General features: G+C 42.1%; 1 protein-coding gene across 1 annotated transcript; it reads left to right on the top strand.

Moving 5' to 3' along the window:
* The first annotated feature begins 390 nt into the window (after positions 1-390).
* Positions 391-24,481, top strand: dop1b (DOP1 leucine zipper like protein B). Its single transcript, XM_084907974.1, has 38 exons — positions 391-602; positions 4,433-4,610; positions 5,050-5,231; positions 5,316-5,486; positions 6,711-6,900; positions 7,016-7,114; positions 7,776-7,899; positions 8,007-8,116; positions 9,836-9,947; positions 10,038-10,158; positions 10,281-10,400; positions 10,562-10,670; positions 10,904-11,140; positions 11,229-11,539; positions 11,618-12,021; positions 12,108-12,379; positions 13,777-13,929; positions 14,101-14,201; positions 14,942-15,132; positions 15,247-16,825; positions 16,945-17,044; positions 17,145-17,336; positions 17,496-17,618; positions 17,706-17,840; positions 17,933-17,988; positions 18,094-18,198; positions 18,378-18,444; positions 18,532-18,691; positions 19,863-19,945; positions 20,028-20,137; positions 20,215-20,364; positions 20,641-20,702; positions 20,917-21,045; positions 21,150-21,286; positions 21,374-21,429; positions 21,520-21,663; positions 21,787-21,919; positions 23,416-24,481. Exons 2-38 carry the CDS (start codon positions 4,473-4,475, stop codon positions 23,671-23,673), a joined length of 6,924 nt encoding a protein of 2,307 aa, XP_084764100.1. The 5' UTR covers positions 391-602; positions 4,433-4,472; the 3' UTR covers positions 23,674-24,481.
* The last annotated feature ends 1,078 nt before the right edge of the window (positions 24,482-25,559 follow it).

The raw sequence follows: 25,559 nt of genomic DNA on the forward strand, positions 1-25,559 counted from the left end.
TCTTTGCGTAAATCTCTGAAGCTAATAAATAAGCCCCGCCACGCAGATACTTCCGGGTTACTTCACTCATTTAAGGAACCTTCATTAGCAATGCGGCCTAACCGAACGCACCCTGTGGTCACATATCTGACGGCGAGGTGAGAGGTTTGTAAACACTGCACATCCTGGAACATACCAAAGCAGAGGGGGGATGATGACATTTCATTACCGTCTACATCTCAATTTCACAACTGCACAAGTTGTGAAGTTTATGCTTCTTTTAGCACACATTTTGTGGTGTATTGACTTTTCTTTAAGGCAGCAAGAAGGCGAATATTTACATTTACCGACTACACTTTCCCGGCTCCCACCCCTTCTTCTCTGTGAGGAAGTGAGCGTCTGGTTCTGGATCAGCTGACCAGCCATAGGAGATCCCCGCCCCGTTGCGAGAGTCAGCCCTGGTGCTCCGGGTATGGTTGTTTTCACACACACACATCCTTTTTTTTTCCTGTGAGCGGCTTTTGCCTGGAGGATGCACCATCAGGACCGGACTGTCTGCCGCTCGTGTCTGAGTGCTGTGAAGCGAGCGTGGCCCCGTGCATCTCGTGCTGCTTTTTCTGTCGGTGAGTCATTCATGCACCACGTAGCTAGCTGATTTTGTTTGCGGCGGGGTTCTTTGCTTTAACACTATGCGCTTTGTTATTATAACCAAAGAAACCCTAACCAAAGAAAACAAATGTGATTTTCCTGTGACGTTAGGAAAAAATAGGAAAATTCTATTTTTAGGATTTTTATCTGCTTACCTATGGGGAAAAAACGTGTCTGACTACTCTTTAATATATTTCCTAGCCTGTAAGGTAGTGATAGTATCATGCAGGTTTTGGTCTGAAGTCGTGCTGTTACATAATCTGTAGGCTCTAATGCTACAGTGTACTTACAGGCTAAAGGCTGCTGCAGCCAACTGTTATTTGGCCACATTTCATGCTGCATCCACAGCCTCTTTCATCATCATCATATGCGCCAGCACCGTCACGTTAAAGCCTGCTGTGGCCGTGTTGGTGGTGGTGTTAGTCAGCTGACGGGGCTTGTTGTGTGCCTTGGAGCGTGCGTCCACCCTCAAAGCACACACACTCCTGTTTCTGTAGAAATGCACGTGTTTATCACACTTGCTGTTTTTGCCGATACTTACAATGAGGAAGTGAGAATTTAAACTTTGTTCTGCCCGGCCTGCACAATTTGGTTATCAAGCTGTCACTTGTAATTCTCCAGAATGCTTTTTTTTCCCCCAGTCGCTACACAAACACACACACATATACACAGACACACACACAGAGTATTTTCAGGCAGAAGTATGACTAAAAACACGTTAAACTGGTCAAAGTGTTTAGAGTTATTTGTCTTCTAATTGAAACCCTTCTATATAAGTTCTGTTAGTGGGGAGAAAACCCCCCACTTTGAAACATATCATCAGTCCAATCCACCCATGACAGGGATGAAAGCCTGGATTTTACAAACAGTGCTGGTTTTGCAAGTAAGCCTTGATGAAAGACTGTCTAACCTCATAGTTGCCGTGGTGCTGGTCCATAGGTCAATAAAACTCTTTGTGAACAGATCTAACATGTGTCACATGCACGTGTCATTGATCACACATACACACTCGTGCATGGATGCTCTGGGTATTTTTGAACCGGCTCTTCTTTAATATTCAATGCACATTACAGTTAAAAAAAAACACACACACAAAAAGAAGATGTGACCTTTTTTTTTAAGATTAATACATGATCGGCCTGTATTTTCTTGTCACAGATGTGCACAATGATGTTTTTATGACCAGCAGTATGAATCCGCACTACAGAAATGACGATGTCTGAGGTCATTTAGCAAACCTGGCACCACTGCAGGACACTTTATGTATTTAAAACGTGTCACCACTTTTTGCATGACATTCGACTAATGTAAGATTCTATGCTGGGGGCACTTTGCATAGTGTTTTAGCTATGCAGAGGGAGGGAATTGTGGGAATGCGCAAGGACAGTGCATTCCTGCATTCCAATCCACCAAGATGATCTAATGAACAGGTTGAATTACAGTTATTTGAAAAGTTTGAACACGAAACAGAGTGACAGCAAAGTTCACACAGAAGAGGAAGAGTTTAAAAAACAAACAAACATTGAAGACCATAAAAAGCTCAGACGAGAAGCACAGAAAATGGCTGCAGTGCCTTCAGTCTTTTTAATACTCCATTCCACATATTTTTGTCACTGTTCCCAAATTACAGTACACAATAATATGTGGACGCTGGTTTGTGTTTGCATGTTCTCTCTGTGCCTGCATGTATCCTCCACAGTCCAAACACTCTTATGTTAGGCTAACTGATGACTCTAAATTAGCTGCAGATGTGAATATGGACAACAGAATGGTTGTCTGTCTCTGTGTTAGCCCTGTGGCTGAGTGGTGATCTATCAGGACCAATTTTGCGAAGGGGCTTCATGAGAAACTGGGACTATTGTGGAGGGCCACACTGATAAGGTGAGCTCATATACCCAGTTTCTCATGCGGCATCTTGGAAAATGAATTGCCCACCGCTGGTTCCCCACCGTGCAACCCTGAATCGGATAAGATGAGGAGCATGGATGGATAGATGAATTCACCAGATTCATCCAAGAGTATTTTTAAAGAGACCAAAAAAGGTTCAATTGAAAGATTTGGGTTTTGTTTGTTTTTTGCTGTTTAAAAAAGAAATGCATTTTTAGCTTTATCAAACTAATTGTAAAAATCACCAACCAGGTTTCTTTGGAAGGCCAAAACTTAAGGATGACACCAATAATTGTATATGTAGGATAATGTTTACTCATTTTTCAAATCTACCAGCCAGTTAGCCTACACAGCTTTGTGGAGAGGCCAGTGTTTTTCTGTTTTGTCTGTTGTGTGTACTTTTTTCTTTTTAAATTTGCTAAATGTTCAAAGAAGAGCCTTTAAAAAGTTTTTATTCTTTATTTTCAGAAATTAAATTCAAATATGGGGCAGTGGGTTTATTTAATAGCCTAACACAGTGAAGACTCTGTTGTCCAACAACGTGTAAAACACTTCACTGATCAAAATGAAGTGAAGAAAAGCCAAAATATAATATGCCCATATCCTCCTGAGAACCGAGGAAAGGGGAATCTTCCCATTGAACGTTTTCTGTGATTTCCTTCCTCTTTGGAGCTAAAAGAAGCCATTGAGATATCAATCCTCTATTTAGTACATCAGGACTTAGTAGGGTGGCTGAAATAAGTCAAAAGATATAGACCAAAAACAAACGTCAATTACATAGGACATAAATGAGTAGGCTCGTTGTCAGGGCGATAAGAAAAAGCAAGGTCTCAGTTGATCACCGCCTCCTCTGGACATGAAATAACCTCAACTCTTTCACATCCTCACTCAGTCTAGAGCTGGGTTTGTCTATTTTTCACTGGTGTCCTAGGCAGAGTTGTATTGGTAGGCTTTAACATTTTGTCTTTTATTAGATTTGAATTCTTTCAATCAATTCCTAAATTTTTCTAGGTTATAAATCTGCCAAATGGCATGTGATTTTCCCCGTGAATGAAGTGTCGTCCTGAGCATGTGCTCGGGACGGTGTTTACAGTGGTAAAGCCCTCTTAGATCAGCCACAGGGAGTCCAGATGCCCGTGCTTCTCTAATCCTGCCTTCCTGCTCCCCCACCCATCCCTTTGTTTAGCTATATTTGAACACATAATATGCACACGTATTCACAAGCCACTGTCTTTACCGCAAAAACAAAGCAGGTAATAACTGGGCTTTACCGGTGGAGCATTAATCAACCTAAGGGCCAGACATTTCCCTCAAAAGTTGGTGGAAACTGAAACACAGTTTCAGTGTATTTAATCAACAGGTGGTCCAAAATCAAACTCTTTAAAAAAAAAAAATCTTAATCTTCCTTTGTGTCTGCAGGCCACTGTTTGCTAGCAAGTTTTCTCTGCTGTATCTAAAAGCTAAGCGAGCTGCAATGTTGCCCCATTTTTTTATTTTTTTTTTTGCTTCCCAGAGGCCCAAAAATCAATTAATACTGTTCTAAATTTTCCTGTAGACAAGAGAGATGCAAAGTGCATCTCTTTGTGTGTTTTTAAGCTCAGCTCTTTGCTTGTTTTTCTGCGGCTGTGCTCGCAGGGCTGCACAGTTCGTGTTAGAAAGAGTCCTCCTCCTCAGACTGAGAGACAGGTCAGACAGCCAAACACCGAGCAGTCATGAATGAGGGCATTTGTCTCCGTTGCCTCAGAGCCCGTGTATGTCAGTGAACAGAGCTAATTGGATAATTTTATTTGGAATAAACAAGCCTCAGAGGCTGAGGACATCCAGCAGGTTTCACACACATTTATGCTGCTACTGTTTTTTTTGTTTTTTGTTTTTTTAGTTTTTTCCCTCAAAAACTCTCATTTGCCATTTTTACCAGAGATATTATGCTGATGATGCTGGGATCAGACTAAAGTATCATGGATCCTGAGGAGTTGGAACTTCAGAATGACTACCGCTATCGTAGCTATGCGGCAGTCATCGAGAAAGCGCTGCGAAACTTCGAGTCTTCGAGTGAGTGGGCAGATCTCATCTCGTCCCTGGGAAAGCTCAATAAGGTACAGTCTGAATGTGCAGAGATGACATGCTTTTAGCTTCTTTTTTTTTCATGTCTTCCTGGTGTTGACATTTTTGGTTCACCACTGCTGCCTATCTTTCAGTTCCTTATAGTTATGCATTAGTTCTCATTTCCCACATAAAAACTCTCCCTATGTGTTTAACAGCTTTATAACTAGTAATAAATGAGCTACTGTCCTTTTTTTCAGTACAGCAAGATGTTGACTTTGGAGTGTCTGTGTGCTGATGTCGAACAGTTGGAATGCGAGGGAGAAATTTATCTGATTGATTTAAAACTGTAAATGACTTTAAGCACTGAAGTGTAATCTGTGTGGGGGTTTAGTTTAGTCGTTGTGTTTTGACAGGTTCTCACATTTCCTCTTAACGGTGTTCGCCGTCATCTAAAGAGTTTTCTTATTATTTTCTCTGCATTTGAAACAGGCCCTACAGACTAATCTGCGATACTCCCTCCTGCCCAAGAGGCTGATCATAGGGAAGCGTCTGGCTCAGTGTTTACACCCGGCCCTGCCCAGCGGTGTACACCTCAAGGCTCTGGAGACCTATGAGGTCATTTTCAAAATCATTGGAACAAAATGGCTAGCCAAGGATCTGTTCATTTACAGGTAGAAAAACCAAACCTTTGATGCTTAAAGAAAAACAAAGAGTTCATAAGTTTACTTGAGCCTGTGTGTTTTTGTGCTTTTTAGTTCAGGATTGTTCCCACTTTTGGCCCACGCAGCCATGGCAGTAAAGCCCGTCCTGCTGACGCTGTATGAGCGTTACTATCTCCCGCTGCAGAAGGCTTTGCTGCCCAGTCTTCAGGCTTTCATAACAGGTCTCCTACCAGGCCTGGAAGAAGGACTGGAGGTCTATGACAGGTACGTAGCATAAAAAGACAGTTTATTATGACTGAATTCCACGTATGCTGTTAATACCTACAAGTTCACCAAATCCAAAGATGAAAGTTGCACCTCTGAAGGAACAAAGACATTTGCATTTTCAGGGTTTTTCTTGGTGTTTGTTGTACTACACATTTTGCTTTTAAAATGGAACAGCATGCATCTGACAAGCAAACCATCCAGATCTGGCCGCCGTGGCGAGCCCTGTGAATAAGGGAGGGGCTTTAGTATAATTCTGGAATTCTTTATGAGATGCTATCAAATATTTTACAATTATACAGTTTTGAAAAAATGAAAAAGAACCCCATATATGATTTAAGTTTGGTTGTTGTGCCTTAGAAATTTGCCTCCATGTGCAGCTGATCACCGCTCCCAGCGCTCCTGCTACATTTGGATCACTGCCTGGAAGTTCCAGTCTGATCCCTCTTTAGGAACAAATTTGCAATTCATCCATCCTGCATCCTGTTCACAGTTTTCTGGCTGCACCAACACAATCATCACTAACCACAGTCCCTCACAATTTTATATGGATACCTGTGACCCTCTCCTTTTCTGCAACGTGAGATTCAGGCTGAACGTGGTCACCGTCCCGATACAGTGGACCAAATCCAGCACGGGTCATGAAAAACAAATAAATAAATCTTTAGGTACTGATCCAAAAATGGCAGGAATGCTGAAAGTGGTGTGCGCAAGGATGGCACTTCAAAAAAACACAAAACAATATAAAAATTAAGTAATTCAAGTTTGCTGTTTATGCATGCCTTCATAACACGTTTGCTTCTCAGCTGACCTAATGCAGTAGAGCGAGTCCTCACTTTACCGTTTTTCTGTTTGCTCACTCAGACATGCATTGTCAACATTTCAGCTTTAGTCTAACCATAAATGCCTTTTTTATTGTTTGTTTTGCACTAATGTACACAGCACTGGATGTAGACAGGAAAAACAGTCAAACATTATTCAGGACTTAACTTGCGGCAAAAGTTTCACAAGTGAAAATTATGTTGTGAGTCACTGGGCTCCACAGGACCGTGTCCTGACTAATCATTCTTTCTATACTCAGTCAGTGGATATCATTGGTCAGCACTGACAACAACACTGACGTGACATCACTGACGGCAAAGTAGAAATATAGATTTATAATTGTACGTGTTGCTTTGTGCGTGTCACTGAGTCATCTCCACTTTGTGCCCTTCTGCTGTCAAGGACCGATGCTCTGCTGGTCAAGTTGTCACTGCTCGTGGGTCAGCAGGTCTTCTATGGTGCCCTGTGGGGGAGCATGCTGGTCACCCCTATGGTGCGGCTGCCTGCGTCCGTCTTTATAGTCACACATTTTGACCGAATGGCCTCACTGAGCCAACAAGCGTACATGCTAGGCTACGATCAGCGCGTAGTGGTGAGTGCCTCTGCACATGAAATCCTTACTTGTGGGTACAATTCATGTCACTTTTCTTCCCTTTTATTTTTTACAATTCATGCTATCGAATGTCTGAACTTCGTTCTGTCTACAGGTGAAGTCACTTTGTCTATCTCTGCAAGATTCAAATGCCTTGGTGCAGAGGAACACACTTGAAATCCTGCTCTACTTTTTCCCATTTGCAACATGCCTGGTAGGCACTCCTTGTGTTTTCTTTTGTTTTTTTTTACTTTATATCTTTAACACTAAGCAAACTAAGTGCATTTATTATCCTAATCTAAGACCCGTTTCCAGTTTTATGTCCAAAGAAAACAATTTGTTTATAACCAGTCTTGTTTCTATTCATTATCACAGCATTTTGTGCACCAGTGCTTAACAGTCTGGTGAGACGGTCAGTTAATCCAGTTATCTAAACACAGCAAGCACGCGTCTGTGTCGTATTCATTCTCCGTTCACTTGTGGAAAAAGTCCATCAGATGTTGGCATTTTAGTGCTTTATTTTTCCTTCCAAATAATTAAGTTGAAATAATTGAGTTAAACTGTAAATCATGATGCTCTTTGTGCTCATGATCCAGCATTGGCTGAAAATTTCAAGAATTACAATCAATGAATGTTTTCATGATCAACACAAATGTAAGGCAAAAACAAATATATTAGATTTGGGGTTGGGCAGTTTGGGGTGGGGAGGGGGTGGGGGGGCAGCGTGAATTGCACCCTTTCGACTTTTCAGACTCTCAAATCAAAGACAGACTATACCAAAACACATGTATCATGTTTATGGTAATACTGTTATAGTATTAGGACTTTTTTTGTTTGTTACTCGGCTAACTGTGCATCTTCCTGTTGTTGGCTAGAACCCAGCAGAGCGCACCATTGCTTTGAGCTTTGAAGACATGATCACAGTCGTCTCTGCAGCCTCACTCACGCTGCTCAGAAGAGACATGTCCCTCAACAGACGCCTCTACGCCTGGCTTCTAGGTCCTTGTCATCAGAATATACCAGAGTGAAAATTCATACGTACCACCGTTTGGCAAAATTGTCTGGTTCACTTACACTTCTCATCTATATATGTGTGTCGTTTCCAGGGACAGATATAAAAGGAGGAATGGTGGCTCCACATCCCGAGCTCTCCACCACCATGGAGGAGCATACAGCATTTTACTTCAGCACCTACTCCAGGGATTTCCTTGTGAAGGTAGCTAATGTATTTAATAGCAAATAGGCAGAGAAAAAAAACATCAAGAATACACAAAAACATATTGTATGCATGTTTGCTTTTTAGTTTAAACATCAAATATATGTTTCTTAATCCAGTAGCTGGTTTTCTTAACCTAAAGGTTGGGGGTAAACAAAAAGAAACAGGTGATGTGGATGTTTCAAACATATCACAAATTACATCTAACCATCACTGACTGGCCTGCTAGATCTTGTGTTAAACAGTTTTTTATGGAGTCTTCTAAAAATGATTGCAAGCAGTCCTCCACATAACTTCTGTTTAACTAACTGCATTAAAGCAGATGTGTAGTGTATTTACCAAAACTGTAAAATGACCATAAATGAGAGGAAGTTGCTCATGAGAAGGAAGTAAAAATGAGTACGAGTGGCTGGTTGACTGTTTTATGGAGGTTTAGTAGTTTCAAATTGCTTCTGCTGGTACACCGCAGAGATTCCTGTAGTGAAACTTGGAGCAAAGTTGTTTTTTGCATGTGTTGAAGGTCTCACTCGGGTGTGATTTCCCCTTAGCCTGATGTATAGTACTAATAAAATCTTGAGCCACCCCTCACTTCTTTATATTTTGGTAGGAAAATGAGATGTAGGTGCAGTGATTTATTGAAGCATGTGCAACCATACATGGAAATATAGTAAAATATAAAGGACAAAAATTGACTGTGTACAATGAGCTTAAAAGGCAGTTGTTTTTTTTTCATCACTGTTTTAAATAGTTCTTGGGAATTGCTTTTACAGTCAAAGCAAAATATCAAGAAATGGGGGTGACTCAAGACTTTTGCACATTCATGTACATGTACTTGCCTGTGCTTATTTTTATCTTCCATTGGAACAAATTAATGATATTAATTAACAATGTGGATGATAATAATAATAATAATAATAATAATACTTAAATAAATAAAATACGATTCATCATAAAAAAAAATTTAGCAAGCACTTAAGGTTCTGTGACAGTAGATTGATCACCAGACCTCTTTCCCAAAGCAACAGACTACTACAGTACTAAACTTCAGCTGAGGTCAGTGTTACAACTGAGACTGAAACTGTGTTGGAGTTTTCACCACTGAAAGGCAGGCAGGAGTCCATCATCTAAACAGACCGTTTTCTTAGTCTGACAAGTAGGATTGCATTGTAGTGGCCTTTTTGTTTTTTTCTGGTTGTGCATTTTAAGATTATTTTACATTTTTTACAAATATTGAAGCTAAGTGGCACACCTGCTCATGCTGTGGTTTGTGAGACGGTGAATACTTAGAAGTAAAAATAGCATTTACACATTTGTCGCATCTTTCACTGCATCCCATGTGTTCTCAAGAGGAATGGAGCTAAAGAAGGATACTGAGAATATTAAGCAGTGTAACTTATTTAATTTCAAATGAAAAAGATCAGTTCATATCTCATTGAGAATGAAAATGAGATATAGTGAAACGAGGGGTTACAGAATAAGAGTAAGAGATACTGCGGTGTATCTCTGACATGACTTGATTTGCAGGTCACATGTTGTTCAAACCTCTCACTAAGTAGCAATAAAATATGTGCTCTTCATCAAAGAATGGTATGCATCGGTAAAGCGTCTGCTTTTTCTCACATGACTTAAACAGGTGAGGTACACTTGTTTAAAGTGTGCATCAATAGATGTTTGTCACATGTTTCTCTAAGTCTCATTTGTTTATGTCTCTGACTTCAGGCTCTGATTAACATCCTCAAACAGAAGGATGTGAATAGTGACCCGGAAAATGTGACTAGTTACCTCAGGCCCTTTCGCATCATTATCAGCCTGCTCGATAAACCGGAGATAGGTAAGCAGCATGTGTGCAGTACACAAAAACGTCAAAATTCTGAATTACTTTATCAACCACTTATTTGATAATAGTCATATTTCTCCTCAGGTCCGCCTGTCTTGAGCCGTGTGTTGTTGGAGGTGGTCCGAGCTTTCTACAGCTACTGTCGAGAAATGCTGGGAGAGGAAACCATCACCAGCTCAGGACTCTCAGGCAACCAGCTAGCTAGGTAAGAGCAGTAAATGGTAAAACGCATAACTGCATGTTCACTGCTGATTAAAGAGCATGTGACAAAACTTCAAACGCCGAGATGAATCCAAAAACATGCTTTCTTGTGTTTTCCCTCCACAGTAAGATAAAAGAGAATAAGAATGCATCAGAAATCATAAAGACGGTGAACATGCTCGTGAGTTCCATGAACAGCGAATATCTCTGGGAGTACATGACTCGACGCTTCTGCGCCTCTCTCAGGTACGAGGATGACACCGAATTCTTGCATGGGAAATTCTAAAAAGCTAAAGGCTGAGTCAAACAAATAACAAGTGCCAACATTATATGTGAAGTATGTGAAGATTTCTTGTTTGCTGTCAAACATCACCTTACAAGGATCGTTGTTTCTCGCTCTACTCTAGCAACAAGGATGACCCACCAACGCCTCCTGAACAGGACCGCAGTCATCCCGCTCCCTCCGTCTCAGAGATGTCCAACCTCATCATTTTCCTGCTTGATGTTCTTCCTCTGGTAAATGGCACAAACATCTGCACATCACTGCTGATCTATCTCTGTGAAGGCTGTCGTCAACAGCTCAGGGAGATGTGATCTGCATTTTAGATCAGAGTCAGCATCAGCCAGTCGGTATTTTAGAACTGATTGGATTATTTGCCAGAAAGTCACAGAAAAAGCAATCGCAAGTCAGTCTCACGCATACACCCATTCATAAACAGCACAATCATCATGTTTCTTCTTTGCAACAGGAGCTCCATGCAGACATCCAGTCACATTATCTTCCTGAGATGCTGGGCACCATGCTGCGAACCCTGTGCAGTCACATTGATCCTGTTTGCCTGGAAGACGTCACACAGGGACTGCGCGCGTGCTTCAAGGTCCTCAGTAAGATCCAGATGCCTGTGGCTTACATGGATGTTGAGGCAGGGGCGCAGGCAGAGGAGACGGAGTTACAGTCACTGAAAGAGGAATGCGCAGAGACTCAGGTTTGGCATCCAAGATGTCGTGTCTCTTTAAAAATTACACCCCGTGAAGTTTGACTGTACCTCATCATGTCAGTAATACTCTGTCTAGGATAAAGAGAATGAAGGAGAGAAAAGCGGCTCCCCCGGTCAGGCCGACGGGAATCACGAGGATGAAGAGATAAACAGAGATGGAGGCGTTGAGGCAGAGACAGCAAACGGTGCTTTCCCAACACTCAGGTCTGAGGACAGCGGATTAGGCATCAGCGCCTCACCCTCAGAGCAGCACCTGCCACCAGGGGTCACGATGGGGACTGAGGAGAATGGAGTTTTCAAAGAAGGCGAAGGAGTGTGGAGAAGGGGGGGCAGTATAGACACCATGGCCCACTGTCTGCAGGACATCCTGGCCTTCATAACCACAAGGTGAACATCTGAGCCGGTTGTAGTCTAAATGATCATCACGGGCCGCTTTTATTAACTGTGATTTCTAAATATTCGCAGATACTTGTTGGTGCAAGTGGAGGATGTCAGGGGACCAATTGAAGAGCCTGATCCTGACCTACGTGCTTCCTCTGTAGATCAGAAGTCTTTGTTGGTGAATGTGGGCGGGCGTGAAATCAAAGACAAACTGACGGAGCTGTTCACGCCAAATAAACGTAAATCCCGTTCCTCTTCTGACACCCGGGTCTCAGCAGCCTCTGCTGAGAAGAAAAGGGATCACGGGCATTCAGGGCACCTGGACTGGTCAGCTGGTTATATGCCCCGCAGCAAGGCAGAGATCTCTGAGGCCTGTCGACAGGCCTTCATCGCCACCTGCCACCTTCTGCTGGAGTGCACTACCTTCCCCATTTACCTAAGTGAAGAGGAGACTCTAGCTTTCCACACAGATATGTTTGGTCACACAGGTCAGCTCATAGATGTGTGTGTTAATACCGCTGTCATTTATCCTACAAAGAGGGATAAGTGACTAACAACTCTTCTTTTTCATCAGGTTATCATGTGGACAGCCTCCCAGTGTGGCTGAGGTCCTTAATGACGCTGTGCTGCCTGTCCAGAGACTACAACATCCAGCACACTGCAGTGGCTTCCCTACTGGAACTGATCAACCACTCCCAATCCTTAGCACTGGTTATTCAGGACAAGCAGAGACGCTACCAGAGCTCTGAGTCTAACCCACTGAGTGGGCGGCTGCAGATGGTCACTGTGCCACCCATCTACCCTGCCCTGCTACGCACCATAGAGGAGGGCACCGACTTCTATCAGGTTAGGTTTTCATTCATTCGAATCTTGTTCTAACTTAAATGGGCTGATTTACATTATAAGACAGTAGAGAAACAGATGAAAGATCCTCAGCAGTAAAAGTGTTATTAAACAATTAAAAAGACAAAATTATAAATAAATAAAATCGCAAAAGTAATGAAATGTATTCCAAATCCATGCCGTGAGTCAAATAAAACAATGTAAGGTTTAGTAAGATAAGATTGAATTAATTAATAATTATTATTATTATTTTATTAATTTGCATGTGTTTTTAAGCTACACCAACATCTTTCAAGTTGATGCAAAGTGTTTATTATTAGCTACCAAGATCTCTGTAAGGGCAGCTGTGGTAAGACGAGGAAATGTGAAGGAAAACTTAGAGTTAAGAGAATAAACTGCCTTCAAGAAATCTGCTGGATTTGAATGAGATAATTGGATAAACTAATAATAAATTACATGTGTTCATTTGTTTCTAAGCTGCCTAAATGCAAGCCAGTAGCCAGACTGCCCAGTACAGAGTGGTGTTGCAGGGTCAGTACTGTAGCAAGAAGCTTCTAGGTGCAAGTACTTTGGTCAACAAGAGCTTTTCCTGTGCCTGTGTGGGTTTCCTGTGTATGCTGGCATCCTCTTGCAGTCCAAAGACATGCTTGTTAGGCTGTTGGGTCATTGAGTCAAACTAGCTATGGATGTGAGGTAGAAGTGCATATAATAAAGCACTGTGTGAATGTATGGGTAGCTTGTAGTCTAAAGCTGAGTGACTAGAAAGGTTCATTATGAATGCCAGTCCATTTCTGTTTTCATTACTTGTCAACACTGCAGGCTGTATTTCTTTCTTATGTTAGAGTCCCAGGTACTCGAGTTTTCTGTGCTCTGTTTCTTGTTTCTCTAAGCCAGGTTCTTATCAACCTCCTTTTTTTTAAACTGTGAGGCAATTCACTGTCATGGATCTCAGCAGTATCACAGAAATGTATTAATTTCTATCACACTGCATAATTACTGCTTGCCCGATGATGCACTGATGGATGTGTTTATTGAGGCTTTGAATGTGTACAAGACTGAGAGTCAACTGCTTTCAAAACAATTACGTGGTTTTTAAATGTATATACTCGTACGGATTTGCCTCTGACATATGTCTTCCGTACAATAAGAATTAAGACTAAAAATAAAACTGAAACGGATATAACTTGAACTCATTACAAAAGACAAAACTGTGCTAACTATCTGTAATCAACAGATAATTCAAGGAGCTACCCTCATCGAATCTTTGAATGAAATTCAGTCTAATCACCATATCATCAGCACGTTTGAGATGAATTTGGTCTTTTTGGTTTGTGATTTCTTCTTCTTCTTTTTTCTTGTTATCATGTATTTTTGGATTCTTTTTGCTCGTTTTTACTCAGAGGGTGTCTCGGGTGCTGTGGAGTCAGCTGGACACGGAGAGGCGAGAGCAGCACATTTCCTGTGTGGAACTGTTCTGCAGGCTGCACTGTTTGGCTCCATCAGCATCCATCTGTGAGGACATCATCTGCCAGGCGCTGCTGCACAAGGACAAGGTATCTGTGCCTGCGGACCTGCTTCGCTGCATTTTTTTTCCTTCACATATTTACATTTTTATCTCTTTATGACATGTTTCAGTTTAACTAGCTCATCATGCAAATGCGCGCGATGGACGATGTGACAAGTTGAGCAAATAAGTGAAAGTTTTGTATGTTTGCTTTCCTCAGGCAGTAAGGCTGGAAGCACTACATCGCTTCACATTGCTGTGGCACCTCACCCGGGAGATCCAGACCAACAGGACCATGTCCCTCAGTCGTTCTTTTGACCGGTTAGTACATCGGACAGAAATAGTGGATGGTTTGGTTATAAATGGTCTGGAAATAGGTGCTAGTTCAAAAGTGGATTAACCTGACACTCTTTGGCATCAGCAAGGTAGCAGTTAAACAGCATGTAAATGCCGCTTTGAACGATCAGCTTGAACACTGGCACTTTAGTTTTTCCCACAGAGAATGTTTACACAGCCACTGACAGCTGCCTAATGTGAATATGTAATGCAACAGGATGTAAAATAGTAGAGTGTGGTATCAGGTGGGAAAGCTGTACAGTTTGGGATCCTTGATTTGGATTTCCTAAGTTTGCTGTGAGTCATGTGGGTGTTGATGTTGATTTTTTTTTTTTTAACATTCTTGCATTCTTATGTGTAAAATACATTGTTGTTCAAGTGCTCCTGCAGTTTTTAGTATGGTTGTGTGCCAAATGAATAAAATAATCATTAAAATTTACTCAATTTAAAAATAGAGGCTTGCAGTTGATGACAATGAGAAACTGTTTGAGTAACAGTTGCTGGTGGCTTCCTAAAGAGGACCTATTATGTTCATGTGAAGCTCCATGCTTTTATTCTGGAAGTCTACTAGAGCAGCTTTAGATGATCGATAGTTCAAAATTTTCCTTATTTAACTTATACTTGGTTGCACTCACTTGGTTCCCTTTCCTCTGATTTGCTGCCCCTTTGAAACAAAAGGTTTGCTTACTAAGATTTTGAAATGCGTGTTTCTTCCTGTCTCTTAGATCTCTGTGTGTGGTGGTGGACAGTCTGAGCTGTACCGATGGCTCAATAAGTGCAGCAGCTCAGTGCTGGCTGGTCCGGGCTCTGTCCCTCAGTGATGTCATCCGGATCCTGGAGCCTATTCTGTTGTTGCTGCTGCATCCCTCCACTCAGCGCTGCTCCATTCAGAGCATCAAACAGAATGTTACTGCTGGTAAGTGCGTTTTTCAGCACGTGTTGTTTTGGCGATGAAATGAAACCTTTTAGTTGGTCTTATGCTTTTGGTCCTGTTCATTTATGCTGAGCTAACACGTCCATCGTTTTTAAGGTAACCTGAAGATTTTAAACAGTAGAAGTCGAAGCTCAAGCAAAACCTCAGGATCAGCGGACACAATGGCAACAGAAGTCACCACCTTAAATGTCCTGAACATTGTGGACCGAGAGTCCTTGTGGGCAGAGTTGGACAGCGGCCCAGATCCTGCAAAACCACCGGACAGCTTAGTGGCATCCAGGAGCGAGAGTGAAGAGACGGAAGAAGGAGAGGAAGAGGACGAGGAGGAGGCTGAAAGTGAACACACTGAGTCAGCTGACACCAGCGGTGCTCAGGTATCCACAGATAACACCAGCTCAAGCTCGACTGCATATCCCAGCATTGAGGAAGGAGGCATGGTCAACGGGCTGCGGAGGGTTGAGTCTGGGCACACGCAGGCATCTGATTCACTGTCAAGTGAAGATGAGGAGGACTTGGAGCTGGAAGCCATGGCCAAGTCTCGCCTGTTAAAACAGGAACGTGAAAAGAGAGAAGCCATCGACTCCCTGTTCCGCCACGTGCTGCTGTACCCTGTGGCGGGTGGTTGGCGCCATCTCCTCCAAGGCTTGGGGCTGCTGGACAGTTTGATGAGGAGCAGTGCTGAGTGCCCTCTGGTGGATGCTCTATCCTTCACCTCGCTCGACACGAGCTCCGCTGCACATTTAAACCTGGTGTCTAACCTTCTGCAGCGTCACCAACAGGCCCAAGATGGCAAGAACTTCTACGGCTGCCTCCTTTCCCCCTCCTCCACTCCTTCCGCACCCCCGTCCCTGCTCATTGAACTGCTGGTTTCATTGTGTCTGCAATTCCTTCGCTCTCATTACCCTTCCTATCTGAGCCTGAGTCCCCTTGACCTGCAGGGGAACAGAGAGGTTCAGGTGAAAAGCGTGGCGGTGTTGACCCGCATTGTGAACCAGCTCTGCTGCACAGCGCGAGGACAGGATGCGTCCGATGTGGAGTCCATCCGCAGACTCCTCTCTGGTTGTAAAGTGCAGCAGTATGCTCTGCTTACACTTTCTGCATCTATGTACATTAGCCAGAGGGGGACAGACAAGGGACAATCTAAAGGTGTGGAGCTGCTAGAGGAGCAGGGAGGCCTGTCGGAGGAAAGTCTGGTGAATTTCGGGGCAGGAGGTGGACAGGAACAATACCCCTTACAGATGGAATTGCTCAACCTTCTCCAGGCTCTAATAGTCCTGGAATACCATGTGTGGTCAGGTAGAGCTGCCTCAACAGCTGGGCCGGGCGGGACACCTGGCCAACCAGGGGAGACTCGTGAATCATCACCTGCCAGCACCCCCCTTGCTCGCGAGTGGCAGACTGCAGTCCTTTTCCAACAGTCTATCAAAGCAGCCCAGTACGTCCAAAGCCACCCGATCACAGCCCAAGGCATGTTTGTTTCTGCTGCAGCCAGGGCTCTGCAGCCCCAATACGGCTATGCCATGCACCCCCACTGGGTGTCGCTGCTTTGCTCCTCTCTGCCATACTTGGGACGTTCATTAGGCATCATTGTCACTCCGCTCATCAGTCAGATCTGCAGAAACCTGGACGAGCTCGTCAAGCTCTATGAGCATGATGGAGGGAAGACAAACCAGAGGTAACCTAAATACACAGGATTTAACAGGATATGAAAATAGGAATTCCTAGAATGGGATTTTGAATATTAGTTGTACATTTAATGCAACATTTTCTTTCTTTCTTCTGACTTTTTACCAGTCTGAGTAGTAGGAAGGAGAACATTGCCCCTGATTACCCACTGACTCTGTTGGAGGGTCTGACCACCATTACACACTATTGTCTACTGGACAACAAAAGGGTAAAAAATAGAGCACTTACATAAACACAGATACAGTATGTACTTCTTACATCTACAACCACTTAATGCTCATTTTATTTCCTCTCTGGCTTTCCGTCAGTCCCTCGTAGCCTGCGACCCTGTGGATGTCCGTAACGCACGCAACGCTGTGATTGAGGCGCTGCCACAGATGCTCAGTAGCATGGCATTGTTATGGGGCGTGGTCATGAGGGAAGAGTTTCAGCGGCGCGCATCGGACTCTGGCCAGAGCAGCAGACACACTTCTACCTCTGTTTATTTCAGAACGACCAAGGTGTGTATTTGCTGTTTATAAAAGTCGAAAAGTGGGGAGTTTCGTTCGCAGTGTTGGAACTATGTTAACCGTAGACTGCATCATCGCAGTCATTATTAATGCCACATGTGTTGTTGAAGAAGTCATGAACTCATCCAGACACAATGTTGCCATTTCTAGGTCTTGCGGCAGCGGATACTGGAGTTCCTGCTCCCTCTAACTGGTCAGTATGGCGTTCAGGTAATGGCGTCACTTGGAGTCGTGTGGAGCAACAGGAAGAGTAAAAGGAGGCACAAAAACAAAGTAAGACCTACAGTGCGCGTGGAAACGATGAAAGGGCGTTCATATCCGAGTCGCTCGGTGGCAGCTTCACACTCTATTCTCCTTCAGGTTTTGCCCGTAGCCAGTGAGTCTCGTCAGACCATCGTGGAGATGGTGAAATCACTGAGCACTTTGCACACAGACACTGTCCTACATTTGGTCAAAGAGGTGGTGAAAAAACCACATCAGATCAAAGGAGAACAGGTACAAAAACACAGGTGCATGGAAAGACATTTAAGATTTGTAATTTGTACATTTCTTGAATTTTTTTTCTTTCCCATTTTTCTCTCCATTAGAAGTCGACACTGGTCGATATCCCCATGTTGCAGTTCAGCTTTACCTATATCCAGAGGTATGAGCAAGAACATAATTCAAGCACAAACCAAGGCTTTATATAGATCAGAAAAATGCTCTAAAAATAATCCCATTTTGAAACCATCTCTTCTTCCCTACATAGTATTTCAGCTCAGGCTCTGCAGGAAAACATTGCACCTCTCCTCAGTCTGTTACGGGAGTCTGTTCAGCTCAACCTGGCCCCCCCTGGACATTTCTTACTGCTGGGGTCAGTTCTCATCTTAACTTGACTACCAGTAGTATTTAGAACATCTTTTGAAAAGTAGGATTATTAATTCTGCCACAGAAACTGATGTAGATGCTTCGATGTATTAAATCTTGTTCATATTTAACTTGTTTGTGTCAGTTGGGAGGATTTGATGTTTAGTAACAGATTCTCTCTTGCAGAATCCTGAATGACTTTGTCAACAGGCTCCCTAACCTGGACAATAAGAAGGATACTAGAGATCTGCAGGTGAGATGCTGTGTGCTAATGTAAGTGAAAGCAGTGGATTGACTCAGTAAGCAGGTGCAAGTGTTTAATTATTAAATTGTTGCACAGGAGGTGACTCAGAGGATCCTTGAAGCAGTAGGTGGGATTGCAGGGTCATCTCTGGAGCAGACTAGCTGGCTCAGCCGTAGCCTTGAGGTCAAAGTTCAACCTCAAGTGTGCCCGGAAGCTGATGAGCCAGATGACGGTGACGGGGATGGCGACCATTGTGGTAACTTTCTTTGACAAATTCATGCATGTGTCACCTTGACTGTGATACGGCCATTTGCCTGTTGCTTGAGGAAAGTTAAGACATGGGTATAAATGCAGGCCTCAGTCATGTTGGACCTAGCAGAGATTGCTAACCGCCATAAAATAAGCTTGAGACTGTTGTGTTCACAATTTATTAATTTCTTTTATTTGTTGCATTTCGCATCTGAATGTCCTTGAATCCCAAGCCCAGCTTTCTGCCTGAATGGGTGTATTTCTTTGAGTTAAAGGGGGGCCTATTATAATTTTCCGCTTTTATTAAACTGAGTAATCATTTAAACTCAAATGGCATCATCATTCAATATCTATGGGAGCAGTGCAGACATACAGTAAATGTTATATGGGTATTTTATTATCAGTCTATATCCAGTTCAGGGCTACGGGAGGGCTACACCCTGTCAACAGTCTTTCAAAGAGCACTTTTTTTCAGTTGTAGATAAGTTATCTAAAGTTCAGTACCAGGACCACACCCTTCCTTTTGTATCAAACTTACCCAACATCTCTGTTTGTTTTCATTTAGAAGAAGAATAGCCCTTTATTGTCCTTGCACATGTACAACGAAATTGGGTGGGTTGGTGTATAATCATTTGTCTACAGGCCGTTCAAACCAAGCAAAGAAGGTTTTGAGGTCCTCTGGTGTCGGAGGTTTGGGGGCTCTGGCCTTTGTAGTTATTGAGAGTTCTGGTACCTCTCCAGGCCCTCTCTCCCCCTCCTGTAGGCCTCCTTGGCCTGTTTGATGCCCCTCTTCGGGTTTGCTCTTGCAGTGCTGTACAGAGTTCTGATCAGACCCTGTAATTCACTCTTCATCCAAGGTTTTCCGGAAAACGGAAAACCTTGCTGTTCAAAGTTGTACCAGTCTGTCCAATCAGAACAGTCCTGTAATTAGAGGAGAGCATCATCTGGCCATGTTTTAATGACCCAGGTGTTCGTTTTTCTTTCACATTACGGGCTGGGGTCCATGATAGCGAATCATTGCTTGAGGGTTCTTGTCTACTTCATTTTTTACTTGAATACTGTTGTAACATTCCTTTGCCATTCAAAGCACTAACATGGTCAGACGTAGTGGCCACAGCACCCACACACCTCTTATTACAACTAACAAACTATCTTGCTGTTCTTTCTGTCCTTGACAGAGTCAGCAGCTCAAGCTAGCACCATGGTCTCCTCTTCTGCTCCCTCAGTTTACAGCGTGCAGGCTCTTGTACTTCTGGCTGAGGTGGGATTTTTATTTGTTATTAAATAAATGGATTCATGGTTTGTCTGCGCTTCAGGCACTATTTAACACACTTTCTAACCAGATCTTGGCACCGCTTCTGGACATGGTGTATCGCAGTGACGAGAAGGAGAAAGCTGTTCCTCTCATCTCACGTCTCATGTATTATGTTTTCCCCTACCTGAAGAACCACAGGTAACTTGGATAATCTTAACACCTTTGGTCTCATAGGGCTTAATGGAATCCTTTAACTTTAACTTTTTCTCCTGTAGTGCCTACAACATGCCCAGCTTTGAGGCGGGTGCACAACTTCTTAGCAGTCTGAGTGGGTATGCCTATACCAAAAGGGCCTGGAAGAAAGAGGTCTTTGAGCTTTTCATGGACCCCCTCTTCTTCACAATGGATGCCTCTTGTGTACAAAGGTTAGTAATATTTGTGTGTTGGATGTCAATTTCTAATACACAAAAGTATTTACTTTCACCTTAAGATGCCCCATTAGTATCATACAACAGCTATGTACTTTTTATTGCATCTAATTCAAAGAACATAAAAAAAAGTTGGATTAATTAAAAAAACAAACTTTTCCCTTATTTTAATTTCATGTGAATCTGTTACAAGTTTGAAATTATATTACACATATAACTTTGACATCACCAGCCTCTAATGTCTGCTGCTTGCCTGTTCTGTGTTTTCTGTAGTTGGAAATCCATTATTGACCACCTGCTGACTCATGAGAAGACCATGTTTAAAGACCTCATGAGTGAGTACAGACTCCAGGAGATGTTTTAATTCTGGAAAGACACTGAAAGTATAAAAGTGAAGCTTTTGTGTGATAAAAGAGGACACTCCAGGATTCAGAATGATGTGCAGACACAAAAAGAATTTGAACAGAACAGTCGCAGTGTCACTTTTAATAATGTAGTTTACCAATTTAAATGAGCGCTGTTATAAATCTCCATTTCATTGTACTGCAGGCATGCAGAGTAGCTCCCTGAAACTGTTTGCTAACGCTGACCAGAAACCCATGCTGCTGAAACGCCAGGCATTTGCAATGTTCAGCGGAGAACTGGACCAGTACCACCTCTATTTGCCCCTCATTCAAGGTTAGCTGCTGTTACTGGATATTTTTGCAAATTTAAAGGTGATCTAGCTCAAACTGACTCAAAAAAGAAGCATAAAACTGTTTTGTTCTTTCTCTTCCTTCTAGAGCGTCTCACAGAGACTTTACGTATGAACCCCAGCCCTGCTGTTTCAGCCCAGATGTTCCTGATGTTTCGCGTTTTCTTGTTGCGGATTTCCACCCAGCACCTGACATCTCTTTGGCCCATAATGGTTACAGAACTGGTAATAATTAATTTCTCTAAGAACGTGGATTAATACATGGAGCAAACTGTGTTTAGCATCTATTTCCTGTCTGTCTCTGTTTTTCAGATTCGCACTTTTACACGTCTGGAGAAGGCTCTGCAGGTGGACAAAGACAACTCAAAGTGGGTTAATTGTTTTATTGACAAATTCCTGTTTCATTCCATCTTTTTGAGTGTCTAAAAACTTTTCTTTTCTTCTTGTAAATCACCAAGACTGGCTAAAGTGGTGCGTGGAACCCTTGACAGAAATGGACAGGTTAATTTCTCTCAGGCAGAGTTGGACATGTACCTGTCAGCCTGCAAGTTTCTGGACACCTCGCTGGCTTTTCCCCCAGAGCGGATACCACTCTTTCAGATGTAAGAGAGGAAATGGGGTCAAAGGGGCTTTAAAGCATGCTTAGATATTTTGTGAGATTGACTAATAATTATTAATTTTGTCTGTTTTTGACTCATTTGCATGATTATCTGTTCATCACACAGGTATCGCTGGGCATTTGTCCCTGAGGTGGATGTAAACCGCTACAGTGGTCCAGAAAATACACTGATAGAAGGTGAACAGGAATGCATACCACACATTGTGAGAGTACTAGAAGGAATACAGCAACGCTATGGGGTAAGAACAGTCAATGTTTCCCCAAATTCAAGTGTTTTGAACTTTTTGGAGTCAAACACTCATAATTAGGGTCACTAGAATGGAGAAAAAATGGGACAAGATGATCATCTTCCTCCAGCATGCAAGGAAGGCAGGCCTGCTTAAGCCCGCATTATGTTGCATTCTGCGTTAGCATGTTCCTGAAACTAGCTAGAGAAAAACAGGATTTGTTTTGGTTTCTGGGAGGGTGGAACCATGCAGGTATCACTACCAACACAGCATTTTTATTTTGTGTGTGTGTGTGTGTATGCTTAAAAATCACATTCATAAATAGAGCCTGATTAGTGTTCTGCATATAGCTTATTGAGTGAGTCAAAAATACACAACATTGGCACTACAGAATAAAAGTTTACAGTTTTACTGCTGTTTACGTTCTCAGGGTATTTTGGTCTGCTCTGACTTTCTAAGAGGGAAATCCAAGTTGAGGGTGTGTTCCACAAAAAGTTTCCGACATTCGACTTATTCAGGAATGCACCATGTATACTCTGTTGCAGACATGGACAGGCGAGTGGTAATTCCTGTTATACTTCTTTGAAGTCCAGCGTCTGTGGTGCATGCATAGTTGGTGCATTGTAATGTAAATACACAAAAAATAGGCAGGCACACAGACGGTCACACATCTGATGATGAAATTTATGTCATAGTGGAACCCTTGCAAACCGTAACGGATAACGTGTAATCCCTGCTTAACGAGTCATAAACCAGGTCACAATCACTGCCTCACAGTTCAAATATTTGTGGTCTTTCACACCTCCACTTTTCCATAATTTTCATAATAACCATTCAGAAATGTCTCTTGTGTTTCTTGAATAAGCACACAGTCTCAAAACTCTCAAACTTGGATGTAAATGCTGTTTGTACAACATGATTTCGAGTGGAAAAGTGTAAAAGCACAAGCAGCAGCACATTGTTAAACATCATTAATGAACAGATGGTGGGCATCAGCTTCTTGACGGAGCGTCTTTATACTCCAGAAGCAGCACCACCACATTCTGTAGCTTTGCTAACAAATATCAGGCCTGCTTTGTAGCTTTTTTTTTCAACAGACCAGTAACGCTTTTTTAGCCAGTGACGCATATGCGTGAATGACAAAGGGCTTGGTCACCTAGATGGCGTTTGATGTTCTGTCTTGAGTGCAGATGCCAGAGTAACTCTTGAATTGGAGTTTTTATCAGGAACAAAGTTCAAATAGAGAGCTGTGTTAGATAACACACAACATGAAAGGCACAGTTGTAAGAGGAATACATATCAGGAGTTAAAAGTGTCTCACATTTAGTGTATTACTTTCTCAGAGTTGAAAATCAAAATCACACAATCAAAGTGAAAATGTCAGGGAGGAGGTTTACCTTAAACTTCTTATGTTATCTCTATTTTAATTTAAAATATAGTTTAATATAAGCTATTTGTAATGTTCAGTCATCTCACTCTGATTATGCTGCCCTGTTGCATGATTTCAGACACTGGACGAGCTGAGTGAGGAAACTTCTACTGAGCATTTGGAGTTCCCCCTCCTCCCTCAGCGCTCCCTCTCCTCCATCACCCAGCTGTTGCCTTTCCTTCGCACCCTTTTTCATTCCTTCCAGAGCCCTCCCACCTCCAGCGATCCCGCAACCTACTTCCCTGTTGCAGACTACCCACCCGCCAGTTCACATGCAGTCCTGATGAGGCTGGAGAACATCGCAGAAGAAGAGTTCCTCGACTCCATGGAGAGCTAGAAAGCCTTTCATGAACCAACCATGCAAGCTGAATATGTAAAACGGGCAGAATCACTGATGACGATGTATTGTGAACTAGGAAAAAAAAGGAAATGTTTTGAGATTTTGCTTTTTAATTTCACTGGAAAACAAAGGGATGTTATTTACAACTGTCTTTTTTTTTGGTATCTGATATGATGGTACTTAACTGTTTATGGAAAATAATTACAAATAATTGGAAAATTCTTCTTTCTGAGCAATTCACATGAGACTGTCCCATTAACATCTTCTGCTTGCTTTATGACTAAAAACAATTGCCATTAATTATAATAATGGAAACCAACGTAAAGTTACCAACTACGTTTTTTATATAAAGCATGCATAAAATAATAATGATTGTTCCTGTGACGATTATTTAACTTTTGCACCAATAGGCAGGTTCCCTTTTGAATAATCTTAATGAGTAATATTGTTCATTTGCATAACTGGTTAACTTAAATCTGTAGTACAGCTGTAAACGGGTCTCTCTGACTCAAGAGAATGTGACAAAAATTCATGGTAAAAATTCATAATAAGTTATGCTAAGAGTTCTACTGTTAAGTTACTGAATGTGCTTTGTGTATAACAGGGAAATAAGCTCTGGTTTTGCTATTTTTGGTGTTCAAGGGAAATTAGCCTTTCTTTGCAGTTGTTCACTGAAAGTTTTTACAACTGGCCATTGTCTTCTCCTTTTCCACAGTGCTAAATGTTTAAGTTATTTTGAATGTTTAAAAGACCAGGTCAGGTTTTAATTTAGCAAAAATAAAATTGAATAAATTAAACATTAAAATTGAGTGCTGTATTTATTTATTTATTTGGCTGTACAGCTTTGAAGTTACATGTTTTGGCGTGTTTGTATTGAAGGAAATTGTTGTGGAGCCTTAACTCTGCAGGGGAGACAGTAATGCATATTTATTTCTCAATAACCTGATGTGGCCCAGAGGCATATGAATTATGGATCAAATAGATTTAAAAATACAGTTTATGGAGCTGTGATTCTAAAGTTACAGGCTTGCCCAATATTATTGGTTATGGGGAAATTCCAGTTGGTAAGGTTTTACACTGACTGCAAACCTCTAGTTGTCTATTTTGCATTTGTAAAACTATCTCCGTGTGCTGGTGTAGCTCACCAGATGGAGTAGGTTACCCATTTACTGTGTGTCATCCCAGCTTTCCTGTCTTCCTCCATGTCCAACTCAATAAGAGTGACTTACGTTGGCACAGCAGGTAACTCCACATGTTTGAGCCTCCAGGGTTTTGCACCAGATGTTCTTCCTGACACAATGCTAACAGCATTTATGTCTCTGGCTGTTATCAAACCAGCAATTATAACAGTTGAGACACTGTCCTGGCTTAATAAAGACTAAAAATAAGGGGGAAAAACCTGTTTTGACAAAGTTATGTGTTATATAAACGTCCTTAGAATGTTACAATCGTGCAATACTTGGATATATTCACATCATTTTCAATTTGATGCTAATTATGAAACTATAACGAGCATCTTACATAATGGTGTGACAGCGAATGACAAATCACAATATAAGAGAACATCTTACTGTTTCATATAAACGGTGATTACCACAGTATTACACACTAAATGTTTCAGTGCAGAGGTGGTGGCTGACTGGAATGGAGTTTTTAACCTCAATAATTTGGAGAGGTTTCAGTATTTTCCAGACATCCTGCAGACCAATCATCAGTATGTCTTTGAACTATCAAGTCCAAAGACATACTGATGAAGAAAATAATGTGAAGAATATCTATTTGAGATTAGACCTTCTGAATGGGTTAGCCATGAACAAATCTCATGCAGCCTTTCACTAATCAAGTGAAGTGACCACATTACAGAAAAAAGGAAGTATTTTAAA

The sequence above is a fragment of the Perissodus microlepis genome, chromosome 16 (assembly GCF_051167445.1).
Source record: "Perissodus microlepis isolate ML-2025 ecotype Zambia chromosome 16, ASM5116744v1, whole genome shotgun sequence".
NCBI classification, from domain to species: Eukaryota; Metazoa; Chordata; class Actinopteri; order Cichliformes; family Cichlidae; genus Perissodus; species Perissodus microlepis.